At 49.0% G+C, this 21361-nt stretch overlaps 1 protein-coding gene across 1 annotated transcript in view; it reads right to left on the bottom strand.

The window, feature by feature from the left end:
* Positions 1–21361, bottom strand: part of LOC147717627 (E3 ubiquitin-protein ligase TRIM39-like) — a 213899-nt gene that overhangs the window by 48443 nt on the left and 144095 nt on the right. The window contains exon 6 of the mRNA XM_086924421.1: positions 17749–17775. Within this exon, the coding sequence (XP_086780547.1) occupies positions 17749–17775 (27 nt within the window). The remainder of the gene's footprint in view (positions 1–17748; positions 17776–21361) is intronic.

Genomic DNA, 21361 nt, shown 5'->3' with positions numbered 1-21361 from the left:
AATTAACACATTGAGTGATCACTCAGCCTTAGTCTTTGAATTAACCTTGGACCAAAGCCAGCCATCAGCCCAGACTATAATGTCCACCCTCGCCCAGAATAATATACAGCTCACAAAAACAAATGGCTATACATTGGGGTGGGGGAAGATTGATCCAAATGAGCTGACAAATAAGGTTGTAACTGCAATACAACCTGCAATAATGAAGTGTTTAGATACTGAGGCAAGCGAAGAGGAAGTTTTATTCCATTTCAATGTAGTCTTAGGAAAAGTAAACGAATGCCTTACTGCGAACCAGAAAGGGACCATGGAAAGGAAAAAAGGTTGGTTTAACCATGACTGCACAGCCGCCCATAAAAAGTTAAAGAGAGCATTAACAAAAACAATAAGAGATCAAGAGGAGGTTAGGAATCTGAGAAAAATGTATAGGCTTGCGTGCAAAGTGCAAAAAGAAGAGCTAAAAATAGCACTATGGGATCAGCTGCACGAAAGCTCAATAAATAAAGACAGCGATCTATTTTGGAAGGTGGTAAAAGCACCTTTCTTGACGGACATAGAAGATCGCCCAAGCATAGAAGTGGCTATCGAGGGACAAACCTGGGTAAATCACCTTGCAAAGATCTTTGGTCAATCCCCAGCAGTAGCCCCCACAGAAAGAAACATTAGCCCAAACCAGGATAACCCATACCCAATCCCATTGGCAGTCGAATTACATGAGGTAATAACTGCAGTTAATGCCAGTAAGAGTGGAAAAGCCCCTGGCCCGGATGGGGTACCAGTTGACTTTTTCAAATTTAAATTAGATCTGTGTGCCCCCATCATAACAAGGGTGTTTGATGCAACAATGAAGTGTGGCTTACTCTCATCCTGTACCCAATCAATACTGGTACCCATCTTTAAGAAGGGAAATAGAGAGGAGGTGACTTGCTATCGACCGATTTCCCTCCTGGACTCACTGGGGAAAGTACTGGGTAGAGTGGTCCTCCAGCGTTTACAGGAGTGGGCGGACGATACCGGGACCCTCTCGGATATCCAGTATGGCTTCCGAGAGGGCCTCGGGACAACGGAACAAGCCCTGAACTTGGACCTGCTGATGGGAAAATATGTGTCGGCGAAGCGCGAGAAGTTCTACATGGTATATGTCGACCTTTCCGCAGCTTTCGACTGCGTTTCCCATGCAAAACTATGGTCGGTGCTGACCAATATGGGAATAGATACGGTTCTTGTGACCTTTCTCAGAGAACTCAACTCTAACGCCTCCTCCAGGGTGCGTTTTGGAGTACGGGGCGAACTGTCGGAATCTTTTTCCGTAGAGCGCGGGGTCAGGCAGGGGTGCGTCCTTGCCCCCTTCCTTTTCTCCCTTTATACCAACGGCCTTTAGGTAGAGATGTTGAGGGGGGGCTTGGACTTGCCCCGTGTGAAAGATCGACTGGTGCCCGCGCTCTTGTACGCGGATGACGCGGTGATCATAGCACGCACCCCTCGTGAGCTACAAAAATCCCTGAACAGTTACGCAAAATTCATGAGCGACCTAGACCTTCATATAAACATTAAAAAAAACTACGTTATGGTTGCCGGCCAAGTTAGGAAACATGGAAAAAGCATCTTCCTCAATAATGAAAAATTAGAATCCACCCCCCAATATCCCTATTTAGGGATTATGATAGATGAGAAGCTCAACTGGAGATCGGCCATAGAAGCGCATAACCATCAACTTTTGCGCTCTATTGCCGCCCTCATGAAATTCGCACAGAAATTAGGGAAAAAGCCTCCGGTTGAACTACTTCAGATCTACAGAGCCAAGTGCCATTCCATTGCACTTTATGGGGCGGGCCTGTGGGGTTATAAAAACACGAAAGCCCTCCAGGTAGCAGAGAACACCTTCATGAGATTCTTACTGTCAGTCCCAAAAGGAGTTTCCACCTTTGTCTGTCATGCAGAATTGGGATTGCCACACATTGAGGACTTGGCCAAAATTGAACCCGTACTCCTCTGGCACCGAATATGGGTGTCAACAAAAAACACTCTCACCAAAGATATTATTATGGACTGTATGACCCTAGACTGTATTGAAAAAATAGATTGGTTAACATACGTAAAAAAACTTCTTACTGACTTAGGAATGGCTGAGTACTATTACAACCCTGAAACCATTGCTGAAATCCCAAAAAAAGAACTAAAGGCATTGAAGAGTTACGTATTACTGTGGAGATTAAGAAACCATCTGTACAGCACTCCTTAGCGGTCATGACCACCCTGGAAATGGAACCATACTTAACCTATGTTGATTCGCAGTTTGAACGATTCTTATTAGCGAGATTTAGGCTGAACATTTTCCACAGGGTTGTAGCATTTCCCAATAGAAACAGCTGGGGAGAAAGTTTAATGGCCTGCCCATGTGATGAACAATCTGAACAGTCAACAATTCATACCGTACTGTTCTGCAAATTTTATTCTGCACACCGCAAACTTTGGCTAACCCCCTTGCTCCGAACCTTAGACATCAGAGAGTGTCGTCCTGCTATGCTGTGGCTGCAATTTTTAAGTTCAGATTATGTATGTAAAGTTGTAAGCACTTTCCTGAAATGCATTTTTAAACATAGGTTAAATCTTCAAAATAATAATCTCCAATCTTCTTGATAAAGTAACGGCGATGCACATTTTTGAATATGTATTAGTAATGTTAAAATGTATGAAATGCATGAATGCTTTTATGGTTTTTCTTGTAAAACTGAAACCGAATAAAGATTTTACTTACTTACTTATAGGAACTCCCCTGCAACCTCACACCCGCCCCTATACCCCGTCTTCACACCACAACAACAACATTCCACCCAATTTCCCCACTGCCCAGTGAAATAATACTTCCCCTATCCAGCTTCTTGGCTACAAGCACCTTAAGGGCGCCTTTTCGCTGAACTCTCTGCTGGCAATGATGCAGCTTTTTACGAAAAACAGGCTATTGTTTCAGAAATAGAGGCCAAAATCAGAGCGAAATGTCACAAACAGAGCAAATTGCTGCCTCCAGTTTCAATTTTTTTTATAATTTCATTGTATTATATGACCAACAGAAGGGCAACGTTATATGATTTCAACTTCTAAATTGCGTTTTCTTGGTGGACTTTAATGTAAAATCAATCACAGTACTACAAACATCACTTCAAGGACTGTAAAACATTTGGAATAGTTTTTGAAGTTTCGGCACAAAGGTGCGAGGTCCAGCCAAACAGATTCTTACCTTATGATTCATATAACCCTATTTTTTTAAGAGAGGTATGACCTGTTTAACACCCTGCCAGATATTAATGACATAATATTAAATAGTTGTAGGGCCAAAATTCAAGCAGGCCACATTTTTAGTAGCCAAGGACCAGTGGAGTGCCTTGAGGCTTATTGTCAGATAGGAGCTGATGAAACAATCTGAGTTGTAGGGTCAGGAGAGTTGATAAAGGAAACCAGAGGTGCAGGGGGTACACCAGCCCCTAAGAGAATTAGCCTGAGCAGAGATATTGTGTTTGGTTTGCAGTTTGTATATAGTGTGACCTCGACCCGAAGGTATCGGAGCGCTTTACAAGAGCACCAGTTACATTACACAATGACACATTCATATTTTTGTTGGCGCAGGGAGATTTAGTGATTTGCCCAGAATCACAGGATGTTTAGCCGACTCAAACTCTGTTCCCCAGTTCCAAAGTCGGCAGCTCTGGCCCCAACTCCACATCCTCTCCCTAACTTTTACCGCACTGAGCTGTGCTTACACCTGGGGAAGGAAAATGTGGTAATGTACGGAGAGTGCTGAACCTTACTGAAGAGGGGTCGTTTTCGGGGGAGAAACGTGCCAGATCCTTTTGAAACCTTTTGATTTTAGATTAATGTAAATTCTCTTTCTAGTCCTTTTTGGTCTTGTTTGTTTCTTCAGTATTCTTCTTGAAGAAAGTGGCTGATATAGTCGTTTTCATGTCAGCCACTCTCTTCAAGAAGAATACTGAAGAAACAAACAAGACCAATAGGAACTACAAAGAGAATTTACTTTCAGATAAAATCTAAAAGTTTCTCCCACGAAAAGGTTTACACTTACACCTCTGATGACTACAAACCCCCAGAATTCAGTCAACAGGGGCGAGGTGATGGTTCAGGATACTCAAAGTCAGATTCAGACCAATGTTCTAGTGATTATAGTCCAATACCAACAAAGCATCAAGGTCGATGTCAAGAAGGAGAGGCCAGGGGAGATTTAGTATGTTTTCTACTTGAGCCATGCTACACATTTTTTCACGTTGGTCCTGAAGAGAGCAGCCACAGGAGGGTATTAGGCTGAAACATGTCGAATTTCATGTATATATGACAGGTTGAATACCCTCCTGTCGCAGTTTGATTTTAATCATGGCCAAAGGACACCCTAATAAAGTTAACGGTGTACCTTGGAGTTAATTTTACTTAACTTACGCTTTCCTGCTCAACACCCGCTCCGTCCACAGACACGCCATCGAACTCTGGAACCTCCTAGACGCCACAGCCCTTGACGTTGCCTTCATCACGGAGACCTGGATGAACGCCTCCTCAGCGCCCGACACCGCCATCGCCATCCCAGAAGGCTACAAGATCACCCGGAGGGACCGCAACGCCAACCAGGTGGGAGGAGGCATCGCCATCATCCACAGGAACACCATCCGCATCACGACCAGCACCGACAACACCCCACCCTCCGCCGAACACCTGCATTTCCAGATCCACACCGACCCGAAGACCACCCTCAGAGGCACCCTGATCTACCGACCTCCGGGACCACGCACTCAGTTCAGCGAGGACATCGCCGACTTCGTCAGCCCGCACGCCCTCCCCTCCGCTGACTACATCCTCCTGGGAGACTTCAACTTCCACCTGGAGAACAACAACGACTGCAACACCAGCACCCTGCTCGACAACCTCGCCAACCTTGGACTCAAGCAGCTGGTATCCACCCCCACCCACCTCGCCGGACACACACTCGACGCCATCTTCTCATCCAGCAAAGACATCGCCTTCAGCCACGCCACAGAACTCCACTGGACGGACCACAGATGCATCCACTTCACCTTCAGAAGAACGACGATCCACCACCTCCAGCAACAGGTTGCCCGAAGAAGCTGGAACAAGATCACAGCCGACCAGATCGCAGCTTCCCTGAGCCAGCACCCTCCGGCCAGCTCAGCAAACCCCAGCCAGGCCGCCGACAACCTCTCGAAGTGGATCAGCAAATGCGCAGACGAACTCGCCCCTCTGAGGATCCCGCCCAGCAGACCCGGCAGTAAGAGAGCCCCATGGTTCACCGACAAACTCAAGAGCTCCAAGAAGAACTGCCGAGCCCTCGAGAAAGCCTGGAGAAAGGAACCCACGCCGGACAACAGGACCACCCTCAAGCTAGCCACCCGGAAACACCACCAACTGATCCGCACCGCCAAGAAAACGGCTTTCAAGAACCGACTGGACAACAACGCACACAACTGCAAGGAACTCTTCAACATCGTGAAAGAGCTATCCAACCCCAACGCCGGAAACAACGACATCACCCCATCGCAAGACCTCTGCAACTCCCTCGCCTCCTACTTCCACAACAAGATCGCGGACATACACAACAGCTTCAGCACTCAACCGACGCACGCCACGACCGCAGCAACGCAACCCACCACCACCCTCCGCGCCTGGACCCCGGTCAACACCGAAGACACCGTCCGCATGATGAACTCCGTCCACTCCGGATCTCCGACCGACCCCTGCCCTCACCACGTCTTCAACAAAGCCGACGCTGTCATAGCACCCCACCTGCGGGACATTATCAACACCTCATTCGACACCGCCACCTTCCCCGAGAGCTGGAAGCACGCCGAACTCAGCGCTCTACTCAAGAAACCAACAGCGGACCCCACCGAACTCAAGAATTACCGCCCCATCTCTCTACTCCCGTTTCCAGCCAAAGTCATCGAGAAGACCGTCAACAAACAGCTGGCCGCCTTCCTCGAGACGAATGGATCCCTCGACCCATCGCAGTCCGGATTCCGTGCCAACCACAGCACCGAGACCGCCCTCATCGCCGCCACCGACGACATCCGCGCCCTGTTGGACAACGGAGAAACAGCGGCCCTCATCCTCCTAGACCTCTCGGCGTCCTTCGACACGGTCTGCCACCGCACCCTAGTGCAGCGCCTCAGCAATGTCGGAATCCAGGGGAAGGCACTGGAATGGATCGTCTCCTTCCTCGACGGAAGAACACAGAGAGTCCGCCTACCACCGTACAAGTCAGAGGCCACCGAAGTCATCTGCGGCGTCCCTCAAGGATCCTCGCTGAGCCCTACTCTCTTCAACGTCTACATGAGCCCCCTCGTGGCCATCGCACGCCAACACAACCTCAACATAATCTCCTACGCCGACGACACCCAGCTGATCCTCTCCCTGACCAACGACCCCGCCGCCGCCAGAGCCCACCTGCACGAAGGGATGAAAGAGGTAGCCGAGTGGATGACGACGAGCTGCCTGAAACTGAACTCAGACAAGACGGAGGTCCTCATCCTGGGCTCCTCGCCCTCCGCCTGGGACGACTCCTGGTGGCCCCCCGCCCTGGGCACCGCACCCAAACCAACAGACCACGCACGCAACCTGGGCTTCATCCTGGACTCCTCCCTCTCCATGACCAGGCAAGTCAACGCCGTCTCCTCGTCGTGCTTCAACATCCTGCGCATGCTTCGGAAGATCTTCTGGTGGATCCCCACCGAGACCAGGAAGACCGTCACCCAGGCCCTCGTCACCAGCCAACTGGACTACCGCAACGCACTCTACGCCGGAACCACCGCCAAGACCCAGAAGAGACTCCAGCGCATCCAGAACGCCTCAGCCAGACTCATCCTCGACATTCCACGACACAGCCACATCTCCGGACACCTAAGAGACCTGCACTGGCTCCCGGTCAACAAGAGAATCACCTTCCGTCTCCTTACCCACGCACACAAAGCTCTCCACGATCAAGGCCCGAGCTACCTCAACAACCGCATCAACTTCTACGCTCCCAAACGCCACCTCCGATCTGCCAGCCTCGCCCTCGCCGCCGTCCCACGCATCCGTAGAGCCACCACAGGAGGAAGGTCCTTCTCCTACCTGGCCGCCAAGACCTGGAACTCCCTCCCGGCCGATCTGCGCCTGACCCAAGACCACCTCTCCTTCAGGAAGAAGCTCAAGACCTGGCTGTTCGAGCAGTAGCGGCACCCCCCCCCCCCTAAGCGCCTTGAGACCCTACGGGTAGGTAGTGCGCTCTACAAATATTTTTGATTGATTGATTGATCCTTCTTTTCACTCTTCATCCCACGATGTTCATCCACAGGTTTTAGGATACCTCTTTCTAACACTGAAAACATCCCTGAGCTCCTCTTTCTCAGAGAGGGGGTTGTAGCCCACACTATGACCAGGTTCATAAAGCGAGAAGGTTACCCTATGATGAAGCATGCCATCTTTGGGTGGGTGATGGAAACTGTCTTTTAAAAGGGACACCTCCTAAGCACTCCTCCGCATCTTCTAGATCCTGGGCCTTTTATTGGTTTTGGTTTCTGAAAAGCGGAGTTGCCCCCTACTGGTCTTTCCAATTCCTCAGGCCCTCTTTTGTGTCATAGGGTCCTGAAGAAACGCCAGGATCCAGTGGGACAGTTAGGCGTGAAACATGTCGACCTGACCGCATGTACACCTCCGGCTATCTTGGTCCATTGAGCCCTCATGGAAGCCCTTTCATCATTGTTTTTATCTCTGCTTAGGGGACCATCATATTAGTTATTCTGGTACTTCTTAGTCCGTTTTAATTCACTTTACACTTTATCTGCACTCATCCCACCCTACACATTCCATGTCCTCACATGCATCATTACGGCAAACATTTATAAAAGATCTCTGACAAAGCACCCTCTTGCGGGGCCTGTCAGGTGTTGCAGTGTCGGCCCGACAAGGAGCATGACCTATGATGAAGCATGACATCATTTGGATGTGTGAGGGCACCAAGAAAAAAATCGTAAGGATTCTCTGGGATGTTGTATCTCCAACCTAGCTACTTCCTCTCTCTCCTTTTTAGGAACACTATCTCTTTTGATTCACTGATCACCTTTCTGCTACACATGTAGTATGCTTTGCTTTGTACTTCATGTTTAAGCATTTGGGTGTTGCATGTATGGTTGAAGAGGTCAATGTGTTGTCAGGAACGGTCATGAATCTTCCAAGAGTAGATGGTTAATTAGACAGGCAGCTCTCTGTGTTGTATTAGTCTATGCATTATGTGTATTCTGTCTCTTGCGGGTGACGAGCTGGACCACAGCTGGATGATAGCTGGAAAACAAGCTTACAGTGCATAGTTTGAAAAAGTAAGCTTATCACTCGCGAGGGTATCCCGGTGCTGGAGCAAGAGCGTAGGTCGTGCAGTGCTTCTAGTTAAACAACCAGGTCGTCTTGTGAAAGTTGAGAAGTGAAAGAGCTGTCCAGATTTGTTGAGGAAGTTCATTCCAGTTCTTGGCGGCGATGAAGTAGGAGGAACGCCCTCCTGACTTGCTTCCTCAGATACCGGGGATCCGCGAGAGAGGTAGAGTGTAGCTGTCTGAAAGGTTGGTAGAGTTGTAGTCTGCATTGAGGTATGCTGATCCAGTGTTGTTGAGGGGCTTTGTAGGAGTGATTGAGCAGCTTGAATTAGCTATGCCCCTCGAGACGAACGGATCCCTCGACCCCTCACAGTCCGGCTTCCGAGCCAATCACAGCACCGAGACCGCCCTCATCGCCGCCACCGATGACATCCGAGCCCTGATGGACAATGGAGAAACAGCGGCCCTCATCCTCCTAGACCTCTCCGCGGCATTCGACACGGTCTGCCACCGCACCCTAGTACAGCGCCTCAGCAACATCGGAATCCAGGACAAGGCGCTGGAATGGATCATCTCCTTCCTCGACGGAAGAACACAGAGAGTCCGCCTACCACCGTACAAGTCAGAGGCCTCCGAAGTCATCTGCGGCGTCCCTCAAGGATCATCTCTGAGCCCCACCCTCTTCAACGTCTACATGAGCCCCCTCGCGGCCATCGTACGCAAACACAACCTCAGCATAATCTCCTACGCCGACGACACCCAGCTGATCCTCTCCCTGACCAACGACCCCGCCTCCGCCAGAGCCAACCTGCACGAAGGGATGAAAGAGGTAGCCGAGTGGATGACGACCAGCCGCCTGAAACTGAACTCTGACAAGACGGAGGTCCTCATCCTGGGCTCTTCCCCCTCCGCCTGGGACGACTCCTGGTGGCCTCCCGCCCTGGGCACCGCACCCAAACCGACAGACCATGCACGCAACCTGGGCTTCATCCTGGACTCCTCCCTCTCCATGACCAGGCAAGTCAACAAGGTCTCCTCGGCGTGCTTCAACATCCTACGCATGCTACGGAAGATCTTCCGGTGGATCCCCACCGAGACCAGGAAGACCGTCACCCAGGCCCTCGTCACCAGCCGACTGGACTACGGCAACGCCCTCTACGCCGGTACCACCGCCAAGCTCCAGAAGAGACTCCAGCGGATCCAGAACGCCTCAGCCAGACTCATCCTCGACATCCCACGAACCAGCCACATCACCGGACATCTGAGAGACCTTCACTGGCTCCCCGTCAACAAAAGAATCACCTTCCGCCTCCTCACCCACGCACACAAAGCCCTACACAACCAAGGCCCAGGATACCTCAACAACCGCATCAACTTCTACGCTCCCAAACGCCAGCTCCGATCAGCCAACCACGCCCTTGCCGCCGTCCCCCGCATCCGAAGAGCGACTACAGGAGGAAGGTCCTTCTCCCACCTGGCCGCCAAGACCTGGAACTCCCTCCCGACCGACCTGCGCCGGACCCAAGACCACCTCTCCTTCAGGAAGAAGCTGAAGACCTGGCTGTTCGAGCAGTAGCGGCACCCCCCCCCCCCCCCAAGCGCCTTGAGACCCTACGGGTATGTAGCGCGCTCTATAAGTGTCACTGATTGATTGATTGATTGCCCCTGGATGGGTAGGCAATATAGTTCAGTGGCGTAGAGAGTGATGTGAGCGCTTCTGGGGACATCTGGGATGAGGCTGGCAGCGGTGTTTTCCATAGGCTGGAGTCTTTGCATAAGCTGGTTGGAGATGCCAACTTAGAGTGCGTTCCCGTAGTCTATCCTACTGGTTAGGAGTGCTCGGGTGACCGCGCGTCTTGTGTAAATGGGGAGCCATTTGAAAATTTGGGGAAGCATTCTGAGGGTTAGGTAGCTGGATGCTATCACAGGGCTGACCTGTTTATTCACCATGAGTTTGTCTTCTAGGATGATGCAGAGGCTTCTGGTGTAGTCTGTGGGGGTAGGACCTAGTTTGGATAGCCACCCAAGGGGAACTCTCGTTTCCGAAGATCACGACATTTGTCCATTTTGAGTTTAAGTCAGTTCTCACTCGTCCAGTTGGTCATGTTGGACATGCAGAACGTGAAATTGGTCCTGGTGGCGTTATTTGTGTCGGTGAGGGAAAGGGGAATTTGAGTATCATCAAAGTAGGAAGCATGATGATGCCCTCGGCTCTTATGGTGCAGGATAGAGATGCCATGTACATGTTGAACAGGGTTGAGCTGAGGGAGGAGCCCTGGGGGATTCCACAGACACGCTTCTTGTGTTCAGAGGTGTTTGAGGAGCATATGACTTGTTGAGTTCTGTTGGAGAGGAAGGAGGCACTCCATGATAGGACAAGCCTTAGAATTTCTGAGTCCAGGAGTCTGCTTCCACATCATCTGCTATGGCAGATGATGTGGAAGGCTGGTGAAAGGTTTGGCAGTATGAGAGTGGTGGTTTCCCTTTTGTCCATGAAGGACCGGATGTTGTCTGTTGCTACCAGGAGAGTGCTTTCCGTGTTGTGGTTGCTGTGGAACCCTGACTGGTTGAAAACCAGGAGGTGGCGTTGTTCTAGATGGGCAGAAAGTTGCGTGCTGATCTCTTTCTCTAATACTTTGGCTGGGACTTTGAGTCTAGTTGCTGAGTTTTTTCAGGTTTGCCGAGGGTTTTTTTTCAGGAGAATTTAGACTTCTCCATGTTTCCAGCTATCTGGGAAGGTTCCGCTAAGGACGGAGGTGTTGATGATTGTAAGGAGGTTGGAGCTGGACAGTGTTCTTCCCAGGTTGTACATATGGTGAGGGCAAGGTCTGTTTGGGACCCTGAATGGACAGTCTCCATAATTCCGGCAGTGCCTTCTGTGGTGAGAGGGCTCCACTTTATCACAAGATGGGCATTCCAGGTTGCTGTGGGAGGTTGCATGATGATGTCTTCTAGAGTGGATTGGGATGCGAAGTTGGTATAGATCTTGAGTATTTTGTTTTGGAAGAAGTCACAGAGGTCTTCTCAGATGTCCTGTGAAGGGGTGATGGTGTTGGTGGTAGCCATTGGATTGGCGAAATCGCTGATGATGTTAAAAAGGTCTTTGCCAGAGTTGGAGCAGAATTCTAGTCTTCGCATGAGGGCAGCTTACCTGGCTTCATTAATCTGGGTGTGGTCCCTTCTGAGTGTGGATTTGTAGGCATCTCTAGAGGTGTTATCTTGGCAAGTTCTCCATTTTCTTTCTAGTTGTTTGCAATAACGTTTAGAGACTCTTAGGTCTTCTGTGTACCACCATGCTTCAGCGTGAGTTCTTGTATTCCTGATTTTCTTCCAGGCGTTGGCACAGTCTGAGTTCCAGGTGTTGAAAGTGGTTAAGTCGTTCTGGAGGTCACCTGTGAGCATAGGCTGATTGGATCTGATTGTGTGAGTCCAGTCTGACTCTGCTATTTTCTTCCAGTTGCGACTAATGTTGATGGCTGGTTTTGGTTTTCTGAAGTAGGGCGTGTTAATGTAGAAGTGTACGATGGATTGGTCGGTCCATGTGAGCTGGGTGAAGTAGCTGAAGGTGATCTTGCTGCTGCTGTGAAGACTGGGTCGAGCTTTGAATAGCAATGTGACTAGGGCCATGTAAGAGCTGTGTGAGTCGTATGTTGTCGAGGCTCTCTGGGAGGGTGGAGGCATTGTGGTCCACTGGGTCATCAAGATGAATTTTGAGATTGCTGAGAAATGAGACGTTGTTGAATCTGATGGTGATTAGTCAGTGAGGAAGTAACTGAATGTGGTGCAAGATCCTGGCGGTTAACACGCGATGGTGCCAGAGATGGTCGTGGAGGGGCTGATATGTAGTCGGAAGTGCATGTGTTCCATGATCGCGCTGGGATCGTCTGTGGCAGTTGTGCAGGTGATGGTGTCTTTGTGCATGATCATGACACCTCCTTCTGGTCTTTTATCCGTAAGGTATGGCCGCGACAAAGGCTGGAGTGGATGACAGGTTCTGCCAGGTTTTGTTGAGAAAGAGGATGTCAAGGGAGTGCATGTCGATGAAGCCCCAGACCTTGCAGGGCAATCCGCTGTTGAGGAGCATGTAAGATATAATGTGTGAGTTGTGCTATGTGGTAGGAGTAAAAGTGAAGCTGCACGAGAAGCAGCAGTGAGCGCATGAGAAGGGTCAAACTGCATGATGAGGGCAGCAGTTGTGTCAGCGTCTGGTGTTGTGTACTAGCAAGTCAAATAAAGTGTAGCGGTGGTGGTTGGACAGGCCATGGTCTGTGGCTCTGGGCACAGACAGGTGCAGATGGGCCTGTCTTTGGGGCACCAGTGGCATTCCTGCTGTGTAGTCACACAGGGGTCGCCATTAGGTAGGTCCTTAGATGGGGAGGAGCGCGGAGTGGGGCTAAGAAGGGCCAGGAATCTTCAGAGGGAGATGGCATGAGGAAGACATGGGAGAAACAGGTAAAGAGAGGGGGTGGGAAGCCAGTGGTAAAAGTATGGGAGTGGGAAGTGGCAGGAGTCCCTGAAGCGAGGGGGGAAGCAGGGGAGGAAGAAGGAAAAAAGCAGACAGCAGAACTGAGTCAGGGCAAAAGAATAGGCATAAATGTAGGCACAAGCAGATGAGAAAGAGCACAAAAGCGAGCACAAATATAGGACAGAGCAACAAAAGCCATAGCACAAAAGACATAGCACAGATCAAAGACAAGAAAGAGCACAATGCGCAGGTCAAAGACAAGAAAGAGCACAAAAACTGACATAAAAGACAGGAAAATGCAACAAAATGGGCACACAAGCCAAAGCACAAAAAATAAATGTGCAACAAAAAGACAAAGCACAGGTGAAAGCTAGAGTGTGAAGGACAGAGAGAGCAGAGGGAGAGAAGAGGAGTGCAGTGGTTAATAGCCCTACCCACCTGGCTGGCCACATCCTTGATGGGGTGTTCTCCAATGACCCCAGATTATCTGTAGGCCCCCTATTCCCCTGGTCTGGTCAGACCATCTGGCGGTTCCCTTAGAACTTAAAACCCTTCCCTCTTCTTTACCTCAACATGGTTCTACTAATAAAATACTTAAGCGGAACTATAAGGGTATCACCAATGATTCTCTTGCCCCCCTTATAGCGCAGACTCCTATCTCCCTTTTGAAAGGATGCCAGTGATGCTGCACTGGATCTTGCTAATTCTATCTCCAGAGCGGTAGATCTGTTAGCTCCTGCCTTTCTGCGCTATTCAGCTAGGTGGAAACTTTCTGCCCCCTGGTTCACGGAGCATCTTAGACTGCTGAGGCAGGGATGTAGGAGGCAAGAGAGGCAATGGCGAAAAACTTGGAACCCCATAGATAGAGAAACACACAAGCTTTTACTTGGAGAATATAAGACTAAGGTCATCAAAGAAAAGCAGGACTACTTCTCCAGGCTCACATCGTCCCTCACGTCCTCTAGGGAGTTATTTAAGATTGTGGATTCCCTGTGTTCTCTACAAACTCCTGATCCCATCATAGGTTCCCAAGAGCTGTGCGACAAGATCGCACAGTTCTTTTATGCTAAGATCGCCGATATCTCTCTCACTCTGGAAGCACAGAGAGATCTAATGTGCTCCCGTCCTCTCCCGCCTCAACCTGTCTTAGAGTCTTGGCCTAAAGATCCCTCTAAGATTCTGACCAACTTCCCGCTCCTTACTCTTGATCAACTAGACTCTCTGTTAAACAGGACAAACTCAGGTTCACCAATGGACCCCTGCCCTCTGAAGGTTCTGAAAGATTGCAGGGAAATCCTGCAGCCCCCTCTTCTTGAGGTAATGAACCAGGCTATGACTCAGGGCCTTTTCCCTGCATCCTGGAAACGGGCCATAGTCAAGCCATTACTTAAAAAGCCCACTCTGGATCCGGACACCCTTAAAAATTTCCGGCCGATTTCTTTACTGCCTGCTCCAGCTAAAATGTTGGAATCACACCTCAATCAGCATCTGACTGCTTTCCTTGAAGCCTCTGGGTTCAACATGGCTTCCGAAAATTCCACAGCACTGAGTCGGCGCTCACAGTAGTGACAGACAATATACGATCAAGGGTCGACCGAGGCCAGACCACTCTTTTGGTCCTCCTCGACCTGACCGCTGCCTTTGATACCCTATCTCCCTCGACTTTAACTGCTCAGCATTGAGCCTTTTCTCCTCTTTACTTGACCAGAGAGAGCAGAGGGTCAAGCTAGGAGAGTTCCTCTTCTCTGCTAAGCCTGTGCAATGTGGGGTTCCACAGGGGTCGGCCTTGAGTCCGACCCTCTTTAACATTTGTGGCCCCACTTGCTAGGCTAGTAAGAGCTCAGGGGATGGAGGTGGTGTCATACACCGATGACACCCAGATCATGGTGTCCCTCTCCCACTCGGTGAGTACCTCCGCGCTCAGCTTCAGGAACTGCATGCAGGCTGTCTCCGATTGGATGATTTCAAACGCTCTGAAGTTGAACGGAGAGAAAACCGAGGTCTTGATCTTCGGTAAAGATCAAAACATATGGTCCAATGAATGGTGGCCTCCTTCTCTCGGAGCCTGTCCCGTGCCGTCAAATTCCGCTCGGAATCTTGGCATGATTTTCGACACTTCATTGGACATGACACAACAGGTCAATAGAACTGTTTCTACCTGTTGGGGAGTTATTAAGGTTCTTAGAAAAATCGCCCACTATCTCTCCCCTCAAGCCCGCAAACAGACCGTGGCGTGGTTGCCTTAGTTACATCACGGCTGGATTATTATAACGCCCTATATGCAGACATCAATAAAGGCCTCATCCAACGCCTCCAGACTATCCAGAACGCGGCTGCCAGATTTGTTCTGGGCGTTCCTAGCACCGCCTCTGCTACTCTTGCTAGGAAGAGTCTTCACTGGCTTCCGATCCAGTCCAGAGTCTCCTTTAAAATCCTATGCCTAGTTTTCAGTGCCCTATCCGGCGGCAGCTCTGAAGCCATAAGCTCCCTTCTGAGTCTCTATACCCCTAGCAGAAACCTCCGTCCTGCTAATAAGAACCTTCTCTCCGTCCCTCGGACAAACAAAGTCAGATGGGGCGGAAGAGCCTTTTCATCTGCGGCCCCTAAACTGTGGAACGCCCTCCCCTCTGAGATCAAAACCCAACCTACCATGGCTCTTTTTAAGAAAGCTTTAAAGACGTGGTGTTTCACTAAGGCCTACCAGTTATCATGCTCTTTGACCTTACATTTTATTTGGCTAGGCGCCTTGACGCCCTTTGGGGCTAAGTTGCGCTGTATAAATCTGGCTTCATTCATTCATTCATTCAGTTAGGCGGTGCCTCAAGGTAGACGGTCGGGTCTGAAAGGGCCTTAGACTGGTCGAAGGGCCAGACCAAGGTAAGTGGGAGGTGAGGCCTAGGCCACTATTAAATCACTGCTTGATTATGCGGTAAGTATGCAAACAGGAGAGTGGTGTCCTTGTGCATCCTCTCTACTTCGGGGTATGGTGGGTCTATGAGGAGGACCTGGTTAATAGTAGGCGACTCCGGTGCCATTTTCCACAATAGCAGTACATTCACTGTCATACACAATGTTGCATTTAAATAAAAAATGCATCTTCATGGCCATTGCACAGAGTGAAATCAAGAATGCCACCACCCCAATTTACACCTGCTGATCTAAAATGAGTTCCTGATAAACTGCTGACCCTAGGACGACTACTGTTTAACTCAGATGCCTTGACTTTATATCTTCTATTGTTTATCTGCATTTGGTTCATGACGTATGAATGGGCCCTGCTAGATTTATTATCACACTCCTATGCTTTCTCATGGGTGGAAATTAAAAGGAAAATGACCCTCCTTTCTTCACAACGACGTATCTACGCACATAAACACACCACGTACATATAGGGACACATTCCCAGATTCACACATACATGTACTTCGAGCTTTGTTAGGGGGTATCAATCACTATACAACTAGCACACAACCAATTCTGGCTTATCTGAGTTATCTAGTCTTGCCAATCAGGACATAATCTAAACTTCCTGCAGCTGTCACCGTCCAAAGTACAACCAGGCATACCCCCCAACTCCCTTCAGCCCTTGTAAGTCTGAATATCTATATCATGGGTACTCACAAACTTTCTCTCGGGGGCCAAATTTACAGTGTGGTTTGTGTCCGAGGGCCGCACCGGTGGGGGCTGGGTCAGTGGGGGAGGGTGCGGGCTAGATCAACAACAAAAAAACTATGACCATGAGGTTGATCACAGGTCCCTGCAGCGGATGCCTTCGTCCACTGAGCCACCAGACCCGGCATACACACCTCTCTCTCCCTCCCTCACTCACTCCCTCCCTCTCTCGCTCTCTCTCTCTCTCCCTCTCTCTCTTGCTAGCTCTCTCCCTATCTCGCTCCCTCTCTCCCTCCCTCTCTACCTCTCTACCTCCCTCGCTCCCTGTCTCCCTCTCCCTCCCTTGCTCCCTCTCTCTCTCTCTCTCTCGCCCCCTCCCTCTCTCGCTCGCTCCCTCTCTCGCTCCCTCTCTCGCTCGCTCCCTCTCTCTCCCCCTCGCCCCCACCCTCCCTCTGTCTGTCTGTCTCTCTCACTCACTATCTCTCACTCCCTCTCACTCCCTCTCACTCACTCACTCTATCTCTCACTCCCTCCCCCTCTCACTCCCTCCCTCCCCCTCTAAGAGCTGCTCTATGGTCTGATGTGCTCTATTGTAACCCTGGGCAAAGCACTACGCTACGGTCGCATAATTTGCGCAACTTTGAACTGCACGTAGCACAGTACGAACACGCATTGCGTACTGTAGAGTAGTGCAGCGGTCATTTTTTGCTTGCTCGCAGTAGAGACTTTTTCCTCGTTCGCGATCGGCAACATCAAGTTGCCGATCGCGAGCGTGGAGAATAAACCTCCCGGCGAGATTCTCAACGTGGGGAGGTCAGGTTTCTCATTGCGAGTGGTCGCGTATGCTCCCGACCGCTCGTGAGGAGAAACTACCAGTCCGCGTTGAGAAAGCTGCCGCTCGAGTAAAAATCTACTTGAGTGGCAGAAAACTACAGCTCGCACTGTGCACAATGCCGTTTTCAATTATTGCACAGTGCGGACAAGCATCCGGCACTGTGCAATCATTGAAAACTGAATCTTGCACAGTACGAAAAGGGTACCACGCAGTTCGCGTAGTGCACTTCCGTAGCGCTTTTTTGCGAACTACGCCCAGGGTTACTCTATTGCCAAAGCAGGAAAAATATCAGAACAGAAAAAAGAGTCCATCGCTCTTAGAGAAGAGAGCAATTGACATGAAGATATGAATGAGATCAAAAGAATGCAGAGAGAGACTCTTAAGGGCAGCTCATTGCAAGCACTCCTGTAACTGGAGGAAATAGACGAGAATTAAGAAGTGACAACTCAAAAAGAAGGACAGTCTTTAGTTACCTGCGAAGCTGCGGGCCCATCTCCACTCTAGAAGAAACAGAAAGGAAATAAAAATAATATAAACACAGAAATACACAAACTTGTATCTACAATCAGGGTTTACAAATAAAAAGGCACAGTTCAAATTTAAATGTTATGAAAACTAATTGCCTATTCTGTAACTTTCCCCTCCTGGTAACCCCTACTCCAACCCAACCTCCAACCATTCACCATCCTTTAGTCAAACCCTAATCCTCACTAATCTGTAAACATAACACAGTCAAACAAAAGCTGTATATAGGTGTCTGGAGGTCTGGCACCCACATCTCATCAGTAAAAGACACATCACTCTCAACCCTCTATCATTCTCCAGTTAGTCCGAGCAAATCTCCACGTGGTTTCTAGAATCTGGTGCAAGAGCAAAGGAGACGGACCCTTCACTGCCACAGCCAAATAGCCTCCCATTGGATAATGCCTCTGCCCCAAATTTCATGAGCTGCAGAGCAAAATATATAAATATTTTTTTTTCTTTAATTTCTTGGGCTTAACCCTACCACATAGCATTCTCATTCGAAATGTTTAAGAGCTGTATCCTTCAATCAGCAGAAGTGACGTCTGTTAGACCTTGGAAAAAGTTCCTCCTACACAAAGTAAGGCTAATTCAAACTCAAATGCCTAAAACACAAATGCCTTTTACAATCTATTGTGACACTGAGAAATAAATAGAACGTTTACTTCTTTATTTATTGTGAGTTTTATACAGTAGTGCTACTTGTCCAATTCTTTGCGGCTGACAGTGTGCAGATAAGTAAAAAGACAAGGGAGTCTCACATCCAATGGGATGTTTTTCCATTAAAATGCTCAGTTTGTGATGAGTTCAGTTAGAAATTAAGTCTGCCTAGTTCTGCCTTTAAGAGCTTCCTGAATTGTAAGTAGTTACGTTCATCTCTAAATGAATAGGAGAGAGCATTCTACAAACTGAAGCTGTGGCACCATGTTCCATCTCTTGAATGATCATTGATGGATAGGATGTACAGATGCAAAATGGAGGGTTCAAGCTGGGGAATAGTATGGGGCCAATGTCTGTGGGTATTCTGAACTTTTGCCCCTTGAGGCTTCGTGTACGATAGTCTTCAAAGAGCAAATATTGGCGGTGAGGATTGGTATATGTACTACATTCACTCAAATTAAATTCAGACAAAACGGGAATCTTCATGATCTATGAATAAATTCTCCAAGGACCTTACAAGCTAAGTTCTGGCCAGACAAACTGGGGCTTCCTCCTTTCCCATTCTCAAAGTTCAGGGCCTTGGCTTTTACACTTATCATTATCTTACCCTATTGTGTCAGGTTAATAAGTTATCCTCAAAGTGCTTTAACCTAATGAGAGCATGGCAAAGATTCTGCTTGCTGCTCAGACTAGACCCTGAATAGTGCAAGCAATGATTGTGAGTCGACTGGACTACAGTAATTCTTTGTTTGTGGTCTCCCCTGTTTTCTTCATTCATCAACGTCAGCTTGGTTTAAAACACTGCACACCATCTCAATCAATCAATCAGGGGAATTGTAAGCACGCTACCCACCTGTGTGAGGGGGGTCCGCAGATATGTTTAGACAAAGAGCAAGGTCTTGAGGTTCTTCCTGAAGGTGTTCAGGGAGAGGGCACATCTAATGTCCACCTGTAGCTCGTTTCAGGTCTTGGCTACGATGTGAGAGAAGGATCATCCGCCCGCTCTGGGTCTGTGAATGTGCGGGTTTCAGCCAATGTGAGGTTGGAAGATCGGAGGTTACTTTTGGGTATGTGGAAGTTGAATATGTTTTTGAGGTATTTGGGTCCGTTGTTGTGGAGGCATTTGTAGGCGTGGGTGAAGATTTTGAAGGTGACTCTTTTCTCCAAAGGGAGCCAGTGGAGTCTGATGTGTTTGTGCCGGGGGATGCAGAGGGCGAGTCTAGCGGCGGTGTTCTGTATTGTCTAGAGTTTGCGGAGTAGGGACTTGTTGATGCCGGCATAGATTATGTTTCCATAGTACCGTCTGCTGGTAATGAGTGCGTGGGTGACTGTCTTCCTTAATTCAGGGGGGATCCATTTGAAGGTCTTGCCGAGGGTGTTGAAGCAGCTGGAGGTGACGGCATTGACCTGTCGGTTCATGGTGAGAGATGAATCGAGTACGATGGGCAGATTTTTGGCGTGGTCCAAGGGGGTAGGTGGGCTTCTGAGGGTGGTTGGCCACCAAGTGCTGTCCCATGCTGTAGGGGTGGTCTCAAGAATGAGGACTTCTGTCTTCTCTGCGTTGATAAAATTGTTTCCCACCGTGAGTTCTAAAGATGGTGTGTCTGTGAAAAAGGCTTGTGTGTGTTAATTGGGGCTGGTAGGGACAGTCAGAGGAGAATGTTTTAACAGTCAATCGTTGGTCTCTAGAGAAGTTGTACCTGCTAGGTGAATTGTTGCTTGTGGGAATGTATCTTACCTCGCTTATGTAAGGGCTGGCGTCTAAACTGTATAGAAGAGCCATTTGGGGGACCGGTTCGAAACTCCAAAGCTAGGAGGTTCTCCGCAATCTCAGGGTCCTTTAGGGTAATTTCAATGTCATCAAATTGGGTAAGGGGTGCGCGACAGAACAGAGCTCTGAGGATATCATTTTTAATCACCGAATGACATCCATTAGTATGGTAAATCCAATCAATTACTTTGTAAATTAAGGATTGTGCGCTCTCAAACGTGATCTTAGTGGTAGTGTTAGATCTTGGGACGTTAGTCATAAATATTTTTTGATGTTGTGTTCCATTGCTGGTGACTGTTGCAATTGCGGGAGTCGGGGTGCTTGTAAGCGAGATGCTAGGGGATGGCTATGAGGTTGAGCCTGACATGGCTGAGCAAATTGTTTTGTTACAGGGACTGGTGGAGACAGAGTGGTTGCCAACCTCTTAAGCCTGTCCTGTATGGATTTTGGTGCCAATTTCTGCTTTGGTTTGAATGCTCATTAGAGCAGAGGTGCCTAATTGATGAGGGTTGAGGTCATAGGAGGAATTCTTTGAGCTGGAGGTTGGTAGAACTAGATGTTTATGACTGTAATTATTAGGGTGCAGAGGGAGACATTGCACGTAGGTAGTATTAGCCTTGCAGGGCATGGCCTTCTTCGCTATAGTTGTGACTAGAGTTGTAAGGACCTCTATCATTCTTTTTAGGTTATCAATCTCTGATCTTAGTGCATTTATAGCAAGGATAGCATCTGACGGCATATTTTATTTTGCTACGCAACATGCCCCGACAGGGTCAGCCAAGCCATGAGGCAGTGATTGTGGGGAGTTCTCGTTACACTCGTCTACAATCGCAAGATGGGAGAAAATCTATTGGAACATGAGATAGTTGGTTCGGATTCATGAGCATCATGAGATACATTAATGCTTATTTTAGCCGGACGAATATCGGGAGCTAGAGGCATATTCTGAGTGGGGAGTTCAGGCTTATTTGAGGTGTTGGGTGGGTTTCTAGGAGGTAGCTTTTGGAACATCGTTGGAATGACAGGGGGGTGGGCTGGTGTCCAGCTTGGGGAAGGTGGGCTGGTGTCGAGCTTGGGGAAGGTCTATCATCCAAGTCACCAGGGATGTGGGATGCTAGTTGGTTACCCTCCAG

Source organism: Lissotriton vulgaris, chromosome 5 (genome assembly GCF_964263255.1).
Source record: "Lissotriton vulgaris chromosome 5, aLisVul1.2, whole genome shotgun sequence".
Taxonomy (NCBI): Eukaryota; Metazoa; Chordata; class Amphibia; order Caudata; family Salamandridae; genus Lissotriton; species Lissotriton vulgaris.
Note: the sequence above shows the minus strand (reverse complement) of the source record. Positions and strands in the feature narration are given on the sequence as shown.